Source organism: Lipotes vexillifer, unplaced genomic scaffold (assembly GCF_000442215.2).
Source record: "Lipotes vexillifer unplaced genomic scaffold, Lipotes_vexillifer_v1.1 scaffold58, whole genome shotgun sequence".
In the NCBI taxonomy this organism is placed as follows: Eukaryota; Metazoa; Chordata; class Mammalia; order Artiodactyla; family Lipotidae; genus Lipotes; species Lipotes vexillifer.
In genome coordinates, this window is record NW_006781997.1 from 3141994 (window position 1) to 3163839 (window position 21846).

At 40.5% G+C, this 21846-nt stretch overlaps 1 protein-coding gene across 1 annotated transcript in view; it reads left to right on the top strand.

Moving 5' to 3' along the window:
* Positions 1–21846, top strand: part of MCM9 (minichromosome maintenance 9 homologous recombination repair factor) — a 77189-nt gene that overhangs the window by 51387 nt on the left and 3956 nt on the right. The window contains exons 8-11 of the mRNA XM_007454910.1: positions 16049–16251; positions 17195–17398; positions 18506–18588; positions 19075–19220. Of these exons, the coding sequence (XP_007454972.1) occupies positions 16049–16251; positions 17195–17398; positions 18506–18588; positions 19075–19220 (636 nt within the window). The remainder of the gene's footprint in view (positions 1–16048; positions 16252–17194; positions 17399–18505; positions 18589–19074; positions 19221–21846) is intronic.

Here is a 21846-nt window from a genome sequence, read left to right on the forward strand (position 1 = left end):
ATGTGATACACACACACACAGATACACACACACACACACACACACACACACACACACACACACACACACACACACCCCTATAAACTATACCTTATAAGGTCTTCTATATCTTTATTTACCTTTTGTCTGTTTGATGTGTCTTAGGCTGAAAGTGGTTTGTTAAAGTATTATTACTGTGTGTCTGTTGTTTTCTCTTTGCATTTCTCACATCAGAAACTTTGCATAAAGTTTCTGCTTTATCAAGGTAGTTGCTGTGGCTTTAGCATTTGCAGTTTGTGTTAATGCTGTGTGGCCTGAATTTTACCTTGCCTGGTATCAAGATCACAACTCCTGATTTCATATTATTTACATTTATGTAATAAATGTAAATAATATGCCTCTTCCTTTATGTTCAGCCTTTTGATTGCAATTTGTTCTTTTGTATACAGCATAAAGTTGGTTTTATTTTACTTTGCTTTGTCTTACAAGTAACCTGAAAATCTTTTAATGTGAGTTAAGCACACTTACATTTATTGGTATTACCAATATGCTTGGTGTCAAGTGTTTCATTTTTTTTAAAAAACTTTGTTTCTTTTTCTATTCGTTTGGCATTTAGGAAGGTTTGCATTCTTGTTATACATTAGGGGTTGGCAAATTTTTTGTATAAAGGTCCAGATAGTAAATATTTTAGGGTTTTGTGGGCTATATAGTCTCTGTTGCAACTACTCACCTCTGCTAATGTAGACAGTATGACTGCATCAGTATGTCTATGTTGTGGACAGAATAAAGAAGCCATAGACAATATGTAAAACAATAGGTGTAGCTGTTTCCCAGTGAAGCTTTACTTAAAAAATAGGTAGTGAGCTGGATTTGATCTGCTGGCTGTAGTTTGACGACGCCTGTTCTAGGGCTTACCTATAAATACCTTTTATAATGCCTGCAGCCCCCTTTATCTTCCCTTGGGAGCTTTAAATAATATCCTTTGACTGTACTTCATTACCCGTTTGGTAACCAATGAGCATATGCTACTTTCCCTTTACTCCCTTCTCTTTACTATTAAAAAATTGTTATATTATTTATACTTTGTCAGGACAAATAACACTTATGTTTATATACTCTTCTTCTACTTTTATACCTTCCTTTGTTTTGGTCTTAGACCTAAAATTAAATATATTCAGGGCTCACCATCAATCCTTTTGCCACAGTATCACTGTCATCTCTTGGTTGAATGAAGGTCTCCTCTAACAGATTCCTTGGGAGGGGTTCCTGAGTACTGTACTGAGTTTGTGCAGGTTTAAAGCTATTAATATTTTTCATAGCTTTGATACTTGAAGAACAGCGTAACTAGATATAAAGACCTAGCCTTATACTGTCTTTCCTGTCATCTTGCTTTGCATGTTGCTGTTGACAAATCTAATGCCATCCTGATATCCTTTGCTTTGTAGGTGATTTGATTTTCTTGCCTGAAGGCCCAGAAGGATTTTTCTCTTTGTGGTTTAAGTGTAATACTTTCACTAGGCTATATCTTAGTTGATTATCCTTGGTCATTTTTTTTAGATATTAGTGAGCTCTTTGAAATGTATCAGTAGAAGACTTCATTTCTCTCTGGAAATGTTTCTTGAATTATAGTTTCACATATTCTGTTCTTTGTTTTGATTTTTCAGAAATTCCAATTACATGTATGTTAGGTCTTCTTTGCCTAGATTCTATAGCAGCCAATTTTTTTCTGAGACTTTTTGGCTCTTTTGTTTTTATTCTCTTGGCATTTTTATTCCTCCCCTTAGCAACCTTTATTATATTTTCATTCCTGTCTGTCCTCTCTTTGGATGCCCAGATTTAAATGTTCATTTCTGAAATTATTTTGTCTCCCTCCCTTCCCCCATTTTCTTCCCTGAGTCATCTCTGGATGTTCATCTTCCTCTTTTTTATATTTTTCTGTTCTGAGTTTTTGAATTCTGATTTGGAATGGTTCTTCATACGTACAAATGTTTGTTTAAGATTATTTAATTTAAGTGAGCATATTAAATACAGATTTCTTCTGCTTTGTGGGCTTTTTTAGGGGGAGGTGGGGTAGGGGTTTTATCAACTAAGGTATTTTGATTCTTGTGGTAGTTTTGTACTAATAATGCATATTATTTCCATTCATTCTGAAATGTCTTATCTTTTCCTGAATCAGTAGTAGTTATTCTATTAAGGTGGTGGTCAGAGGTTTGGGTGGTGTACTAGTTTTTAGTTCAGAGTAATCTCAGCTCAGTGCATTTTACCTAATAGAGTTTTTTCCTAAGGTTTAAGGGGGTCAGGTGATGTGTTCTGATTTTGTGTTTCTCATTTGTGCTGTAGGATCTTTAATATACTGCTTGCCTCCTTCTCCTGATTGCCAACACTCCAAGGGACCCTTGCCCCTTGTAAGTCACCTCCATCCACTCCAGGACCCTTCCCAAGCCTGCCACCTCTGGTCTCAGGAACCTTCAGGTTCCTCTTTCTACTGCCCAGTAGTCACTGCTTTGATGAGGTCTCAAGACTGTTCTCAATATTTCCCCGCTCCGTGTGGGATTCCCTCCTTGTAAGGGTGGTTTTATCTGTTTTCCTCCGTCATGAGGAACCCATTGCCCTCTCCTCCTTTTCACTCAGTCTCCACCCATCTTCCTGTTCCAACATGGGCTCTAGATTAGCTTTGCTGGTTTCTAATGTCTGTTTACATGGAAATTGAAGTTTGTAGTATTCTGTCTCTCTCTTAGCTAGCTTTCAGTTTTGTTTTACAGGTTTATTTGCTCTTCTTGTTAATCCCTAAGGTCTCTGGAGCATGTGTTGAGAGATGTGGATATAAGCAGCTGCCATTATCCTATGGAAGCCTGGAAGTCAGCATTTTGTTTTTTAAGCTGTTCTTTCTTGTTGTTTAAATAACACCAACTTTTGCTGTATATTTTTAAAACGTTGCCTGTGTTTTCCTTGAACCATTTCCAGAAAAAGTAATTAGATTGTTATCTGCAATCATTTTGAAGGGCTCAAATATAGATAAGGAATTAGACTTGTTCTATATTCTTTAGAATCAATGGATTGAAGCTTCAGGAAAGCATATTTAGAATCAGTACAAGCAAGACTTCTAGTGGCTAGAGCTGCCTAGAGATAAGTAGGCTGCCTATAGGGTTTCGAGGTCTTCAAGTTCATCTAGAAAATAATTATATAAAGAATTCAAGCATCTAATGAGTAAATGGATAACGTTTAAGGTGCCACCTATGAGATGCTGCAAATTATGGGCTGGCCCACAAACTCATCCATGATGAACGAATTCAGCTGCTGGCTGGTTTATTGCAGAATATGTACATGTATAAAATACGGTTTCACATTATATCATGAAATATGGAACGTGATCTGTGCTAGACATGGAACAAGTTCAGGAAACTGCATCAAGAGCTCTACCTTTTAAAAATGACCACAAGAATGTATTGGGTATTGAAAGAATTATCATAATGATGAAGAGCAAGAGTGCCCGAGCTAGTCTGGCTGGGTTGAGGTTCCATCTCCACTTCCTACTAGCCAGGCATATCACCCGACTCCTCTGGGCCTTGGCTTCCTCATGGTACGATGGTGAGAATTATTCTGTCTGTTTCATACGGCTGTTGTGAAAATTAAATGAGTTAATCCAGTAAAGTGCTTAGGATAGAACCTGGCACATAATAAATGCCATTTAAGTGTTAACTATTATAGGTCTATAATTCCTTTCAGAAACTCTTGGGGCCCAAATGCATGTTGGAATTCAGATTTTTCGTTTCAGTTTTAAGAAAGTACTACAATGCAAGTGTCATATATTATGAAACCCACTAGCAGTGTCTAAGACAGCACTCTGTATTCAAACGCTTTAATTATTTAATTATTTTGTGAAACTTATAAAACTTCACACTAAATAGCATAAAGACTCATCAGTTTAGGTCAGAGTTTGCTGCCAGATTACCTATGAAAACCTTGCCGTTTTTAAGAACTTTTTGGATTTTGAAATTGTTATAAGTGAATATGGGCCATTATCATCATCATCATCAGGTTTCTGCATTTGTCTAGGATCCTTGAGCTGTCAGCCAAAACATGGTTCTGCTCCGGGATGAAATAGTGAATGCCACAAGGTGGATGCCTAAAAAACTGTAAAGGTTTTTTAAAGTTATAATGAGACTAGCTCAAGTTACCTGATATAGACCTTAAGCCAGGCCTGCTAGGGTATGTGGAAGAGTAAAAGCTGCATTTGGGTGTGACTGGAACATAACTTGGGGGATGGGAGTTTATAGATATAAAATAGCAGCTATATTATCTCATTGCCACCTTAGCATCAGAAGTATATTCATTTTCAGACCTGCTCTCCCATTGTCGTGACTCAGATATTTTCTCTGTCTTTGATTTATCTGTGTGTTTGTGTGTCTTTTAGGCTTGTTCACCTCTCTTTAGTAGTTCAGCTCTCCCTCTTGTGTCCATTTCAGATACCCTCAAGAGAGGCCCAGTGAGATATTGTCATCTAGATTTATGCAAGAGCAGCCCAGAGACCTCTGGCCAGTTTATGGGCTGACTGCTCTTGGGTCAGGTTCCAATATCAGGCCCAGCCAGTCGTCCATGTACGGCAGTTTACGTACAAGGGATTGTGGAGTTATGTGCTTGGTGGGCATTCCTGTGGTTGGCCTGTCCAGGACTATAATGAGGACAAAGAATCACTTAAGAAATATACCAAAGAACAAGTCATATGTCAGTTGTAAGTATTAGTAGATTTGTCGGTGCTGGGAAACAATAGTTTGTTTACACAGACAGAGTACCCTGGTGAATCAATCTAAATAGGAGGTAGCTCTTCATGAGAAAAGTCTCGAGCTCAGTGGCTTTCAAAGAGATGGACAAAAAGGATGGCAGGGTTTTAAAAGACAGTACTTAGTCACATGTACCTAGTGAGTTGTAAACTCTTGGTCAAGCTCTGTAGTTTGTAGAAGTTCTTACAGTTTCTCCCCAGATCATAGTTTCCACCAATTATGTGATCGTTATTCCTCCATTCAAGTTGTCCTTTTACGTTTGGGTTTTTTTTTTTAACGTCACTGTAATAGCTGTAATACCACTTACAGAAAAGTGCAAGAATATGGTACATGTTGGTTTTGCTCTTGGGCTGGCAGTTAAGTGTGCCCTCAGTTACCACTGTCCATCTATCATCTCCTTGGTGGTGGGAACCAAAGGAAACCCTCTTCAGGTTCCGAACACTTAGCTCATGTGTTCATTTTTCATAGCACTTACTCTGGGTCACTCTACAATTTAAGAAAAAGTTGGATCTGCTTCAAGCAGTTGCTCATCTAATTTTGTGGCCAACAGTTTTCAGAATCTTAAGTTCACTCTCCCTAATTAGAAGCTTGTTAATCTTCCTGATGGAAAGTATACAGTTAATTGCCAAATGCAGAACACTTTCAGAAAATGTCTCTAGATACATAAAGCATGTCAGGTTGTTCATTAGTAAGCAGGTAAGAAGGGTTAAGTATGAGAAGGGAATATACTTAATCATGTATTCAACTAAAATAAAATAAGGATACTCTGAATTTTCCTCTTGAAACACCTTACCTACTCCTCACTCCCCAGTTCAGACTTTTCTTCCTTTGGCTTTTGTCCCCTAGAATAGGAGTCCTTCAATGAGCCGTCATCATCCAGATGTTCTGGGCCCATTCTCTAGGACCATGTTAGGATTGTCTTTGAGATGTTTGATACCTTACAGCATCATTTTTAGGAACTCTTTGATATGTATGCTTTTGTTTTCTCTGTCTCGTCTCTCTCATGTCTCAAGTGATTAAAGTCTGATTGACTTGTGAAGGAATTTTTGTTTGAATTATAATCTCCCTTAAGGGTATCAATGTGAACTGCTGGATCAGAATGGCTGGGCGCCAAGGCTGCAGGGAATTTCGCAGAGAGGGGTGCGTGTGTGTGTGTGTGTGTGTGTGTGTGTGTGTGTGTGTGTGTGTGTGTGTATGACTTTATGTACATTACATAGAAGTAGAGAATTCTTTTAAAAAATAAGACCCACACACTTAATTGTTCCATGTAACTGTGCCAGTTCCACAAACTGTTTTTTAAGTTGAGAGGCATATCATAAACCATATACCCACCATTCAGATGCACAAGGGGCTGGGAGAGAATCAGTCAATATGATTTCTGTGGTGTAAAAGCTTGTTATGGGCAGTCAGAATAGAAAAAAATGCTAAAACACTCAGGATGTCTACTACGGATGTCTACAGTCTACTAAAATGTAACTTACAGTGTTAGTACCAAAATATAGGTCTTACTGAATCCATATTTATTTGAAAAGACCAATAGTTTTATTGTTCTCTGCTTATGTTACTTAAATCTGAAAACATTTTTAAAGTTTGGGAGTTTAACACTTTACATTTGTCCTGGCTGCTTAATGAAATAGAAGAAGAAACCAAGAAGGAAAGGATGCAGTATAAGCTTAAAAGGGGGTATCAGTATTTGAATGTACCTGTTTAAGCTGTGCAGATCAGTCCCTGCAACTGGCAAATGGCAGCACAGTGCCACATGATTGTGTGAAGTCATTTGAGAGAGCTTTATGTGGTGATGATCTTTAAGGCTGTAGAATGCTAAACTAAATAATGATTTGGGAAAGATAATGTTTCACGTATTTTCCAGGTTGTTTTCAGTCTTAACTAGGATAGCTTCTCATCAAAGGCAGGGTATCAGATGCTTAAAAAATAGAGGATACCCTCACTATTTGCTGAGGACACATTTTAGGAGAAAATCTGACATTGCAATTATATATTTGCTGCTACTATATTATACTCATATGCCTAGGTAGAAGTACAGTCTAAAATTTAAAAACAGCAAGATGGCAATTTCTTGTTTTGCTCAGCAAACATGTCTTGAACACTCAGTAACATCATGGTCTCTGCTAGCTACTAACACCACAAAGATGAAAAGACAAGGCCTTTGTTCTCAAGATGTGGACAACCTTGTAGCGAGACAGACAAGTAAACATTTATTGTACACCTCGATTCCAATAGCCATGGAAGAGCCACAGCACCAGTCCCCACTGGGCTGATCTTCAGTTTTCTAGCCCACACCAGGCCTACCAGTCAGAATCTCGGAGGTGGGACCTGGGAATGTGTATTGTTAAAACCCACCTGGGTTCTCATTGACAAGCCAGGCTTGGGAACCATGGCTCCAGGGTAAGATGCCTCCACCCCTGGCACCCAGCTTGCCTCCTCCTTCCAGGATCTTGAGAAGCTGCTTCTCTGGTAGCATCCTTCACAGACTAGCCTCATGTTAAGAGGGGGAAACAGGGAGAGGAGGGAACAGATTGAGAAGTGTTCCTTAGAGGCATCCAAGCATGCCACCAAGATGTGAAAATCTAAGTGCAAATCAGGTACTCGGAGAGTGTCCTGTTCTTTCTAGACGATACGTACGAGCAGTACTTTCACCCCTTTCCTCTTTCCTATTCCCATTGCCTGTGCATCTCTTGTTACCACTCATTGGGTCAATCTAGATGTGAAAGATAACTTGTCAACTTTATCGACCTTGTTAGAAAGCAGGGGAGGGTGTGTGTACCTCAGCGTTTAAGATTGCCAAAAAGAATGTAATGGATTGTGAGAATATCATTATTATGTTTTTGCTTTGTATAGTTTTGTGGGTGTTTTCATCCCATTTTGGGGGGTGCTAAACATTTTTATTTTTAAATCGAGGGCCTATTAATCTAGAAAGGTTGGATAATCTGGAAACTGATATGTGAATGCTGCATCCAGGCTGTTTTCTGGCCTGATTCTTTAGGTTGGGAGATCACTTAAACACTGGGGTGGTTATTGTCATAGCCAGCGGATCTGGAGCTCAGTAGAGAGATGTGCTGTATATTAGTCCGGTCAGGCTGCACTAGCCACAATAGCAAACCGTGGCTTAACACAACCTAAGAATTAATCCTCAACTACTGAGGGATCGTCAGTCAGTAATCTTTGCTTCCCCATCCCTGGGTGGCACAATTCTAATGTATGTTCCTCGAGGTTCCCTGGCAGGACTGAGCCCCAATTTCCTGCCATAGTAACTTGCTCATCATTGTACTCTTTATTGGCTTTTCTCTTTTTCTGGTCTGACTCTCCCCACTCCTAGGGTTGCCTCCCAGATAAACTCCCTGTTCCTAAATCCTTATCTTAGAAGTCAGCTTTTGAGGGAACCCAGCAATGCACAGTCGAGCTGAGAAAGACAAGTATGTTCCCACCCCACACAGTATATACCATGGTGGACCAGACTGGTTGATCACAGTTACAGCCTCTACTTAGAAAGGGGGAAAACGGAAAATACATGGCAGGCACTGGATTGTAGAAATTCTGGGGTCCTGCTGAGCGGGCATTAAGGGAGGTTTTGTGATTAAACCCTGGTTCTAATTCTAAGATAACTCCTTTTGCACTGTTCTCTGGCCCCTGGCTCAGCTCAGCACACAAAGGGTTCTTCTTGCCCGTTATCCTCCTTTGGCCGCATCTGAAGGCGGCACCTGAGCTTCCCAGCCTGCATCCTCCTGGAGCAAGCTTAGGGGACCAAGATTGTTATTTTTGTTTGTTTGGTTTTTTTTTACAAACGTACCATTTTATTTTGATTCTTTCCTCTGACTTTTTCTCTTAACAGCTTTGAGGTATAATTCACATACTACATAAAGTCCACCCTTCTGAAGTATACAATTCTGTAGTTTTTAGTATATTCATAGAGTTGTGCAGCTATTAGCACTGGTTCCTGAGCATTTTAATCACCCCAAAGAGAAATCCCATATCCTGTAGCTCTCACTCCCCATTTTCCGTCTCCCCCAAGTCCTGGGCAACTACCAATCTACTTTCTATCTCTGTGGATTTGCCTGTTCTGGACATTTCATATAAATCGAATCATATAAGATGTGACTTTTTGTGTCTGGCAACTTTGACTTGTTTTTAAGGTTCATCCGGGTTGTTGCGTGTATCAATAGTTTGTTTCTTTATATGGCTGAATAGTCTTTCTTTATATGAATATACCACATTTTGTTTATCCATTCATCAGTTGATAAAAATTTAGGCTGTTTCCAATTTGGGGCTATTATGAATAATGCTACTAAGAAGATTCAAGTACAAGTTTTTGTGGGGACATATGTTTTCATTACTCTTGAGTATATACATAGGAGCAGATTGCTGGGTCAAATGGTAACTCCATATTTAACTTTTTGAGGAACTGTTTTCCAAAGCCACTATACCATTTTACAATCTCTCGAGCGATGTATGAAGGGTCCAATTTCTCTACATTCTTGCTAACACTTGTTATTGTCTTTGTGATTATAACAGTACTAGTGTATCTAAAGTCGTATCTCATTGTGTTTTTTTTAACTAAAGTGTAGTTGATTAACAGTGATCCAGATATATATATACTGTTATATATCTATATATATATTCTTTTTCAGATTCTTTTCCCTTATAGGTTATTATAGAATATTGAGTATAGTTCCCTGTGCTATATACAGTAGGTCCTTGTTGGTTATCTATTTTATGTACAGTAGTGTGGATGTGTTCATCCCAAACTCCTAATTTATTCCCCCTACCCCCCTTTCCCCTTTGGTAACCATAAGTTTGTTTTCTATGTCTGTGGGTCTATTTCTGTTGTTTAAATAAGTTCATTTGTATTTTATTATTTTTCACATTCCACATGTAAGCAATATTATATGTTTGCCTTTCTCTGTCTGGCTTACTTCACTTAGTATGATAATCTCTAGGTCTATCCATATTGCTGCAGATGGCATTATGTCATTCTTTTTACAGCTGAGTAGTGTTCCATTGTATAAATATACCACATCTTCTTTTTCCATTCGTCTCTTGATGGGCATTTAGGTTGTTTCTGTGTCTTAGCTATTGTAAATAGTGCTGCCATGAACATTGGGGTGCATGTATCTTTTCAAATTATAGGTTTCTCCGGATATATGCCCAGGAGTGGGATTGCTGGATCATATGGTAACTCTATTTTTAGTTTTTTAAAAAACCTCCACACTGTTCTCCATAGTGGCTGTACCATTTTACATTCCTACCTACAGTGTAGGAGGGTTCCTTTTTCTCCACAACCTCTCTAGCATTTATTACTTGTAGACTTTTTGAAGATGGCCAGTCTGACCAGAGTGAGGTGATATCTCCTTGTAGTTTTGATTTGCATTTCTCTCATAATTAGCAGTGTTGAGCATTTTTTCATGTGCCTGTTGGCCATCTGTATGTCTTCTTTGGAGAAATGTCTGTTTAGGTCTTCTGCCCATTTTTTGATTGGGTTGTTTGGTTTTTTTGATATTGAGCTATATGAACTGTTTGTGTGTTTTGGAAATTAATCCCTTGTCAGTAGCATTGTTTGCAAATATTTTCTCTGATTCTGTAGGTTGTCTTTTCTATTTTGTTTATGGTTTCCTCACTGAGGTTTTGATTTGCATTTTCCTAATGACTAAAGACATTGAGCATCTTTTCATATGTTTATTAGCCAAATGTATATCTTCTTTGGAGAAATGTCTGTTCCAATCCTTTGCCCATTTTTAACTGGGTTATTTATCATTTTATTGTTGAGTTCTAAGAGTTCTTTGTATGTTCTGAATATAAGTCCTTTATCAGATATATGATGTGCAAATAATAATTTCTTCCATTCTGTGTGTGGGTTTTTTTCACCTCCTTGATGGCGTCCTTTGAAGCATAAAAGTTTCAAATTTTGATGCAGTTCATTTTACCTATTTTGTCTGTTTTTTTTACTTGTACTTTTGGTATCATATGTGCAAAAGGTTGTTTTTACAACTTGAAAGCAATTGTCAATGAAAAACATTAATCAATAGTCGATCTAAGAAAGAAATGGAAAATTTTATTTGCGCCAACCTGAGATTATAACCTGGGTGACAGTCTTTCAGGAAGCTCTGAGGACTGTTCTGAGGTCAAAGCACAGTTATGTAAGTTTTTGACACGATGGGTTATATGTCAAATGATGTATTATTGACAGTTTACACAATCCAGATCTACACATACAAAGTGAGTTGTGGGTCATGGGTCATCGTGGCCCCTTACAAGATTAAGAAGGAAGGTTATCTCCTAAGGAGGTCTGGTTAATGCAGATACACAATACACACTAAAGGGGAGGGAGGAGGCCCAAATAGTCAGAGAAGAATTTTATGTTTAAATTTTCTTGTCTTGCCATAAAGTATGAATTTTACTCCATCACAACAAAGGCTTCTTCAGACTGAGTTTGTGGTTTTTTGGGCAGTGCAGATCCCATAGTAATTTAGGTCTCTGATCCCTTTGCTTCTAGTCCGTTGCATATGCCAGTATCCAGAATTCCTTTCTTGACATATTTCTCAAGCTCAGTTTGTTGGGTTTTGGGGTTTTTTTCTTCCTTGGGCTGCTATAACAAAATACTGTAGACTGATTGGCTTAAACAACAGACATTTATTTCTCATAGTTCCAGAGGCTGGGGAGTCCGAGATCAAGGTGCTAGCAGATTCGATTCCTAGTGAGGACCCACTTCCTTGCTCTTAAACAGCTGCATTCTTGCTGTTGCCCACATGGCCTCCCCTCCATGTGCGAGCCGGAAGAGAGAGCTCTTGTCTCTCATCCTCTGCTTTCAGGAGGTGAATCCCATTATGAGAGCTGTACACTCATAACCCCATCTAAACCTGGTTACCTTCCTAAGCTCCCCAACTCGTAATATCAGCACTTTGGGTGTCAGGGCTTCAAAATAGGAATTTTCGGGGACACAAACATTCAGTCCATAACGCTCTCCATTCCATTTTTTAAAATTGTGGTTAAAAAACAAAAAACACATAAAACTTACCATCCTAATTATTTCTAAGTATACAGTTCAGTAGTGTTAAGTACATTCACATTTGTTCTGCAACCAATCTTCAGAACTCTTCATCTTGCAAAGCTGAAACTCTACACGCATTAAACAACAGCTCCCCATTTCCCCCTCTCCCCAGTCCCTGGCAACCACCATTTTACTTTCTGTTTCTATGAATGTGACTACTCTAGAAACCCCATATAAATGGTATCATATAGTATTTGTCTTTTGTGACTGACTTAATTCACGTACCATAATGTTCTCAAAGTTCATCCCTGTTGTATTTTGTGGCAGGATTTCCTTTCTTTCAGGCTGAATAACATTTCACTGTGTGCGTGTGTGTATTGTTTATCCATTTATTCACCCATGGACATTTGTATTGCTTCCTCCTCTTGGCTATTGTGGCTCTACCCTAAGGCCATCTAAGCTGAAGGCTTCACTCTTTGTTTGTTTGTTTTTGTGCGGGGGGGGGGGGGGGCTCTCACTGTTTTGGCCTCTCCCGCTGTGGAGCACAGGCTCCGGAAGCGCAGGCTCAGCGTTTCAGTCTTTCCCCTTACTTTCTGGGGTCTAGAGGCAACTGTCTTTTCCAGCCCTTCAAAGCCTCAAATTCCTGAGCTGTCTGTTCTCTTTCGTTACTCCTTGAAAAGTGGTCACTTCTCTCCTGTGCTCATCTCTTCCTGCAGTGTTTTGCCAGAGGGAGTTTTTCTTGCTTGAGTCACAGTCTGATGTGGCGGGTGAGGCACTGTGCTCCGTAGTCCCTCAGGTGGCTGTCTGACTCCAGGGCCTTATCCTCATCTGTACCAGCAAAGAGAGAGAGAAGCAGGGAGGGTTGCACAGGAAGGCTTTTAGGAGCCTGACCTGGAAGTAGCATACGTTCTCCTACCCCCATTCCATTGGCAAGACTTGTTATTACAGCTCTCCTTAACTGGAAAGGAGGATGGGAAATTAAATCTTGCTCTGTCCCCAGGGAGAAAGGAAAACAAGGTTTGGTGAACACAGAGCAGCCACTGCCACAGGCTAGAGCTAAATTTGGAAGTGCCAGCCTATAGGTAGTGATTAAACCCATGAGCAAAGATGGGGATCACCGGTAAAGATGTAATGAGAGTAATGGGGGACCGTCACAAAAATAAGGGCACTATCCGGAGGGCCTGTCATGGTAAAAATAATTTAAGTAACTTAACTTTACGATGTTTAGAAAAAGTACTCCCATGTATATAGGAAGTTTTAAACATGTGGATTAAAAATGGAAAAATAGCTTTTTCAGAAACTGGAATGTTTTCACTCCTTGAAGTTAATGCAGAAAATAAAATATATTAGCGTGATTATTTTATGACGGATGAAGCCTGTGAGTATAAAATGACTCTGAATTTTAGAAATACTGTACTAAGTAAAGATTAATTTTTGTTTATCACTTATTCAGTACATGTTTATTGAACATCTAATATGTGACAGACAGTGTGAGCATTATAACAGTAAGTCACAGGCCCTCAAGGGGGATCAAATTAAGTAGAAAAAAATGTCAAGGAGGGCTTCCCTGGTGGCGCAGTGGTTGAGAGTCCACCTGCTGATGCAGGGGATGCAGGTTCGTGCCCCGGTCCAGGAAGATCCCACATGCCGCGGAGCGGCTGGGCCCGTGAGCCATGGCCGCTGAGCCTGCGCATCCGGAGCCTGTGCTCCGCAACGGGAGAGGCCACAACAGTGAGAGGCCCGTGTAATCCAAAAAAAAATTAAAAAAGAAAAAATAAGGCAAGGAAATGAATACCTAAAACATGAGGCAGAATCTTCAAGACCACAGGAAGTGTTTAAAATGTGACACCACCAGGGTGGCAGTATGGAGATGAAAGAGCGTTGGTTTTGGAGTTAAGCAGATCTGGGTTTGAATCACAGCTCTGTGGCTCTCCATGTAACCTTGGGGAAGTTATTAACATCTTGGGACTTATAGTTTCCTTATTTCCAAGTTGGTGATAATAATATCTACCTTTCAGGTTGTTGTGAAGATTAGGGGTAATATGTATACACAAAGCCTAACACAGTGCTTGGTATTACAAATATGGTAGTTATCTTCTTATTACTGAGGAAGGTAGAGCTTGTACTGGATTGGGAAAATGACCCTTACCTTCCACTAATTCATGAGTTCCTCATTCAGTAGTATTTAGCAAAGCATTACTGTGCACACAGTACTTAGACTGTGTGAGCATCTTTGTTCGCTGCAGCCCCATTCAGTTTGTAATGCAGTCATGTCCGTACACAGGTCTGCAGCCACCAGGTTTATATGCTGTCTTCCCCTCTTTCAAGTGATCGAGACCACTCTGTCCCTTCTGACGCCGTCCCCATCCTCCCCTTTGCTACTGGCAGCTGCGTGGCTTTACTACCCCATACAGTCTCCTCCTCTCCTGCCCACCTCTCTACCTTCATTGCTTGAATTTCCACAAGCTGCCCCTCAGGAAACCTGTTTTCTTCACGTATAAATCTTCCTTAGCCCCCTTGCCTAAGCTTCTCCTTTCATTTTTTCCCAGTTACCTCAGGAATAATTCACCACCTTTTTTCTGTCTTGGCTTGCTCATTTTCCTTCTCACGTCATGGATATCGTTAAGAGTCTATGTCTTACACGTATCCAGGCATCTCCACAGAAGTCTCTCTTTGCGGACACTGATGCTGACGCCAGCTTCCGTTGCACACATCCTGTCTGGCAGGCGCCGTGTTGAGCCTCCTTATCCTCCAGCAGTCCTGTTGTAAACTAACTGAAGGCCGGGACCAGCTATACACCCTTCTCAATTCTCACTACAGTCCTCTGCACACAGGAAATGGCTTGTAAATAGCTCTTGATCAGAGAGAGGAAGAACAATCAATTTTACCTCTCAGAAAATAATTTTTGAGAAATTAATTCATATGCAGTTGTATTTTGTTTCATTGCCAGTATTGCAGCAATATTCCTTTTTTATGATAAATGCAAACAGCCTCACTTCAGTATTGGATTAAATGTGCTTTTCGTGGGATTAGTTAGGGACCATTTATTACATTGTTTTTATGGCAAACTTGAATCTGAGTTCTAAACAGCTGCCTTTACAAAGTCATTTTGGTACATAAATGTTAAGATGTGGACTCTCTGTTCAAAATTTTTCCCTATCAGTAATTTTTTTAAAAAGAGGATTTAGTTTTCAGTGAAAGTGCCTCGTTTGTCTTTCTCTTCTGTGTCTTCTTGTGCCATTTACCACAAATAAAAATTCTCAAACTTTTTCAGTCTTCAGGCATGAGGTAATTGCTAGAGCCAACTGGAAATAGATCAGGGATTAACAGACAGCACATGTTTGCCGATGTCCCAGGGTTTTGACTGCTGAGAGGCAGACATGCCGCTGTAACTGAAAACAGTCATCACTAGAGAGCATACAACTTTACAGGGAAAGAATGCTATACTTGTTATTGTCAGTGAATGTGCCATATTATTTTGAGGGCTTGCCCATCATAAATAAGTTTAAAAACAACATCTAAGTTATGTCACCTCCATATCTATCCTGTCACTGCTCTGTTGAAGACTTGAGTGCCTCTTCTGGGCCACTGCCCTTGTCTCTCCCATGTGTCCCGTCCGTGGTCCTTCCCCATCTGACCAGCCCTCCTCCGAAGCCTTCCCTTCACTGTTGCTCCTCAAAAACACTATGCTGATCAACCTTTCTTTTTCCTGATTTCTTCTCCTTTTATCCCTCCCTCCCTCCCTCCCTCCCTCCCTTTCCCTTCATCCTGTTTCTTTCACTTTTAGAAAACCGAAACAAAGTAAGTAAAGGCACAGAACAAGTCCAGATGTCATGAAAGGCCCAGTTCAAAAACTTCATAATGTTTCTCTGAGTGTCTCTTCCATCCACATAGATGAATACACATCATCTTTATTTCCCCTGGGAAATTTATGTTTCTAGAACTTACCATATTCTGCCTTGTCTTACCATTATAGCTAGTGGACTGCAAGCTCCCTAAGAGCAGTATCCACGTGTGGTTTAACTTTGTACACCTCTTAACACCCCTTAGCAGAGGGGTCTGCTCATACTCTGGGCATAAGAAGTGTTTGTTAAATACTTACTTTCTTCAAGATAGGCTAGTGTAAATGTCCTTCATTTGAACTTGGTGTTTGTATCATTCACATTCTCTTTCACATGAGTGTAGATTTTCAAGGTGCAAGAGCAGTCCCTTTCTATTAACAAGTTTAATCTTGCTTTTCATTTGAATCCCAACAGTCAGTGAATTGTACCTTCTCTTTTGGTAGCCTCGTGTGCAAGCTGAACACAAGGACCACCATCCTCGCAGCAACCAACCCCAAAGGCCAGTACGACCCCCGTGAGTCTGTGTCAGTGAACATTGCCCTTGGCAGCCCACTCTTAAGTCGATTCGACCTGATCCTGGTTTTGCTTGATACCAAGAATGAAGACTGGGATCGTATAATTTCTGCCTTTATCTTAGAAAACAAAGGTACGTGGAGACGAACAAATCATTCAAATTGACAAAGAGTAGACGTAACAAATGAAATTTTCCTTGAAGAAAATTAAATAAGTACCCAAGGTACCATAACTAATGGGCAGTAGAGAGAGGCTTAGATAGAAAGCACAGACCTACTAGAGAACGGACTTGAGGATATGGGGAGGGGGAAGGGTAAGCTGTGACAAAGCGAGAGAGAGGCATGGACATATACACTACCAAACGTAAGGTAGATAGCTAGTGGGAAGCAGCCGCATAGCACAGGTGCTTTGTGACCGCCTGGAGGGGTGGGATAGGGAGGGTGGGAGGGAGGGAGACGCAAGAGGGAAGAGATATGGGAACATACGTATATGTATAACTGATTCACTTTGTTATAGAGCAGAAACTAACACGCCATTGTAAAGCAATTATACGCCAATAAAGATGTAAAAAAAAAAAAAAGAAAGCAGTGAGACGAGTCAGTTAGTGAGCCCAGAATAACAAACGGAAGGAAAAGCGTCTTTCTCTGCTTGCCTTTGATGAGATTAAAGTTGGCAAACATGTCCTTTGTGGTGAAAGGGGGCAACCTTATGATATGTAATTACCACGTGGTTCGCCTCTTGCACACACAAAAAAACGGACTGAGTTTATGAAACAGAATTCTAAATGTGGGACTTCTGTCAAAAACTTAGATTTATCAAGTACTATTTATTTCTGTATATGGCAGAACAGAATTATTCTGAATAATTTAAACCTCTGTAGGAAGCTTACCTTTATTAGGCTTAGAGCCTAAGACTGTTTATTATAGAAGTATATGCGGAGACACATCTAGATTTCAATGGCCACAAAACCTGAAGGTTATCTTTTTAAAAACGAGTACAAGAACTTTAGCAAAACCCTTAATATGAGATGTTTGCCTGTTCTTAGAAATTACTGACCCAGTACCTGATATATACAGGTTATCCAAGCAAATCAGAGAAGCTCTGGAGCATGGAAAAGATGAAAACCTATTTCTGCCTCATTAGGAATCTGCAGCCCACACTGTCTAATGAGGGTAATCAAGTTCTCCTGCGGTACTACCAGATGCAGAGGCAGAGCGATTCCCGGAACGCTGCCCGGACAACCATCCGCCTGCTGGAAAGCTTGATACGATTAGCAGAAGGTTTATTTCGTTCAGCAGATAATACTTTTATTGGGTGTCCATTGTGAGCAAGGCATGGGGCTTGGCACCATGAATTCAGAGATGAGTGAGGATGATCTCTGAGGTGCTTGCTCATAGTTGCTTAGAAAGTAAAAACTCGGAGCTATGAAACCACTCTTCTGGGGACGGATTATAGATGTTGAGTGGAACGAAGCATCGTTCAGAAAGAGGAATCTTTGTGACATCTCAGAACCTCCCATAACTTAAGACATCATTCATTTAGAAAGTCTTATTTATGGATGTTTTGTTTCTCGATGGCTTCTATTAGCGTTTGGGGTGGAATACTCCCTTACTGGGAAATATTTCCTATATAGCACCCTGGGTTATTTCTCACCAGTTGCCATTCATAGCCCACCACTAACACAATAAAGCTGAATTAACAGTGCCACGCTCTATCCTATCCCTAAGGTATGAGACTTACATGCATACTTGCAGCTAATATGCATCTCCAGACTTTTTCTTTTTTTTCTAATACTGGCTTTTACATTTAGCCCTTATTAAACAATCCTAAATTTTTTTCACATGAGCTGACTGTATCATATGATGATATAATATATGCTTACCAAAAAGTTCTATAAAACAAAAGTGCCTCACTTTTTCAAGGATTTATAACTAATATTAAGGCAAGAAATACCCAAGATTCAGGCTTGCAAATTTGGCAGTTTTGAAAAGCTCACAGATAAAGAGATGTACCAGAGATGAGAAATGAATATTAATTTTAATTTTGTATGATTTATAATCGATTAGAAAGTAAGGATTAAAAGTCACTGAATATTAAATATATGCCGCATTAGCACCTTTCTTTGCTGGAGCCCAGGGTACCTTTTCATGTAAATACACAGAATTGCCATGGGCTGTGCAGAAGGATTAGGCCCATTTTTAGAGAAACAACCTTAAAACTAGTTGAAGTTAGACTTATGTGCTTGTTCTAGTAAAATTTATTTGTTATTAGTAGCTCATTTATAAAATACAGTTTTGGAATAGGGGGGATCCAGGAGAGTATTACATTTGTATCACCTCAAAAATTCATAAAAATAATTCTTCATAATTTCAAATGCACCTTATTAGCTCATGCTCGCCTGATGTTCCGTGACACAGTGACTCTGGAAGATGCTATTACAGTGGTGTCGGTAATGGAGTCCTCCATGCAGGTAAGGATATTTTGTACCTAATGTTTGAACCCTAGTTACAAGCATTGTTTAAAAAAGACAATTTGTAGCCTATCAGGAGTTATAAAAATGATCCTATTCTAGACCTAGTAATTCCTGGAAACATATCCAAAGCAAACTAAAAGAAGGGGGAAAAATTGTCATAGAAACAGTCTCTGCATCAGTAGCATTGCTTTACCCACTGGTATAAAGCAGTGGGTCTCAATCCTTTTTCTCCTCAACATGCCTGGGAGATGCTTATGGTCCCACTAGGGACAGTGTGGCTTCCCAGAGCAATGCATGCCACCAGGAATTGAGGGAAAGGACCACTGAAATTTGAAAAAGGCTCCCAGGTGATTCTGATACTGTGATGGGGGTGTAGAGGGCTGGTCTCAGCCATCTGGGATCAGTGGCCCTTAGTGTATACTTCCTGTCTGCAGGCTAGCCTGGTGACTCTCCCTGGTATTTCCCATTTTCTCATCCTTTCAGGGGGGTGCTCTGCTGGGAGGTGTGAATGCACTCCACACATCCTTTCCTGATAACCCTCTGGAGCAGTACCAGAAGCAGTGTGAACTTATTCTGGAAAAGCTGGAGCTGCACAGCCTCTTAAGGGAAGAGCTAAGAAGACTTGAAAGGTGAGAAAAGAAAACCAAGAAAAGCATATAATGGAAAATGCTTGTTTGACATTTAGTGAAATGGAAGACGCATCAAGTAAGTGGAAAATCTGTCTGTACTCTCAGTAGGAAACAAAACCAAACAGAACAAAAAAACCACCACAGCTTTTCACTACTCACTTTTCTGGGAGTCAGAAATTCAGGAGCGCTCAGTGGGGATGGCTTATCTCCATTCCACGTAGTGCCAGCTGGGCTCACTCATACACCTGCATTTATTTCCTTGGCTTACTGGTTTGGTGAACCTCATGGAGAACACTGACTGGTCCTTTACTATATGTAATAACCTGGGTCCTGATTATATGAGAAGCACCAAGGTGTGCCACCTACAGTTTACCCCCAATATGACACACAGTTTCCATCAAGAAACCTTGGTGAATGGGCTGTATCCTGTTTACTGCCACCACTTTTTCTTCTCTTTCTTTGGCGCAGTATAAGAAGAGTGCTATTCAGAGAGGTGGCTGGGACTGCTGTTGAGGAAGAGGAAGTTGGCCTCTAAGGGAGTGATCTGTCCCATCCTGGGCCAGACCCAGACCCAAAATATTTTATAACTTGGCTGTACCGTTTTTCATCACCAGGAGAGGACATGTGCAATGGCCTTTACATAAAGAATCTTAGTGCTTATTAATATTTTAATTCTTTTCTTACTGTTTGTAAAGCTTTCTTCAAAGCATAATAAATGTTTGATCATTAGTCATTATATATCTCTGGTAGAAGAAAATCGCAGGTAGAGACCCAGACTGCTTTCAGGCCAGCCTGTGCTGGCACACTGGGAAGGTTACAGGAGTAGAGGTAGAAATACTGACTCTCACCCAGGAAAGGCCTTCCTGGTCCATTAGCAGCAACACTGACTTTCCCTTCAGCATCATGCTTTCCTTCCCTACATGCCCAAATCCATGACTTTTAAAAATTTACAATTTAACAGTCAGACTAAAAAAAACTCCCCAGTGAGAATGAGGTATTTTATGTTAAAGAAGGAACTGCTTTTCTTTTTTTTATATAAATTTATTTATTTATTTTTTGGCTGCATTGGTTCTTCGTTGCTGCGTGCAGCCTTTTCTCTGGTTGCGGCAAGCAGGGGCTACTCTTCATTGTGGTGCGCAGGCTTCTCATCACGGTGGCTTCTCTTGTTGCAGAGCATGGGCTCTAGGCACATGGGCTTCAGTAGTTGTGGCACGCAGGCTCAGTAATTGTGGCTCTCGGGCTCTAGAGCGCATGCTCAGTAGTTGTGGTGCGCGGGCTTAGTTGCTCCACGGCATGTGAGATGTTCCCGGACCAGGGCTCAAACCCGTGTCCCCTGCACTGGCAGGCGGATTCTTGACCTCTGTGCCACCAGGGAAGTCCCGACAGTTATTTTAAATATTCTGTTTTAGTATCAGGACTCAGCACGGTGCCTCACATGGAATACTGAATAAGTGACTGATGTTATGGCCTTATTCACACTGGGATTTTGCCACCAGGGAAGACCATGAAGGAACTGTTTTTCATCCTACAGGGGAACAACTCAGGAATGACAACAGCAATGTTTCAAAACTCCCCTTTCTAGTGACTTGTTAAAATGTGGACATGTGGGAAGGAACGTGTCACACACATTACCTAAGGAATTTTTGCCTGAACTTTCACGTTTGCATGCTCCCTAAATACGTGAGCTTCTAAAAAGCCTGACTTTGAGTCTGTGCCTGTGAAGCAAGAGTGAGGAATGGCAAGTGTGTCCATCAGGCCTCTTCCTCATTCGTGTGAGTGGGTTAATGACTGACCTGAATCTGGTTACCGGTGTTGATCTCAAAGCTGGAGCCTGGTGAATGGAGGGCATGTGGGAGCAGAGCAGCTGTGCAGCGAGAATTTGGGGAGCACACTGGGATTATTGACTGTTTAATTAGAACCTTGAGAATTCTTTTCCTGGCGTTTCTCTCCTATTTGCTCACTCTCTTCATCCAGCAGTGTTCTTGTTCTGTTTATAAAACCTCAGCACAGCCTTTTGGGGAAGTGTGGGGACTGGTTTTGTCCCACTAATACCCAGGTGCCAGCCTGCAGTAAACTTGCACTTTGTCTAAAATCAGACTCTTTTTTTTTTTTTTTTGGTCTCCTGACTTTTTCACGATAAAAGCTCTTCCTCTGGTTCTTTTATAATTTGATGTAGCTGATCCTTTTCAGGCCTGTCCTGGGTTTGGCTTTGCTTTTGGAAAGCCTGCTCATTTTGAGTGACCAGAAACTGGTCATTTTGACTACCCTAAGCTGACATGCTGGATTCAGGAAGGAAGGAATGTGAGGCTCAGAACCAGTGTTGCGTGATAGAAAAATAGCAATTGGACTTACCAAATTCAAAATGACCCTCCTGGAGGGAAAGAAGGAAAACAAAAAAAGAGTAGGTGATGGTCTAAAAAATAGACCTTAAAGTGGCCTTTAAAATGTTTTTTTTTTTCTTCTGGTATTTCTCTGTAATGCAAGGGCATGTTCAGCAGCTGATCCTCACAGCAGCAAAGCCAGGTGCCCCGCAAAGGAACTGAATTACCTCCAAGACACACTCTAAAGCTAAGCTTAGCAAGAGGGAAAACCCCCAGTAGCACGTGGGTTTACCCCCTTGGGAAAG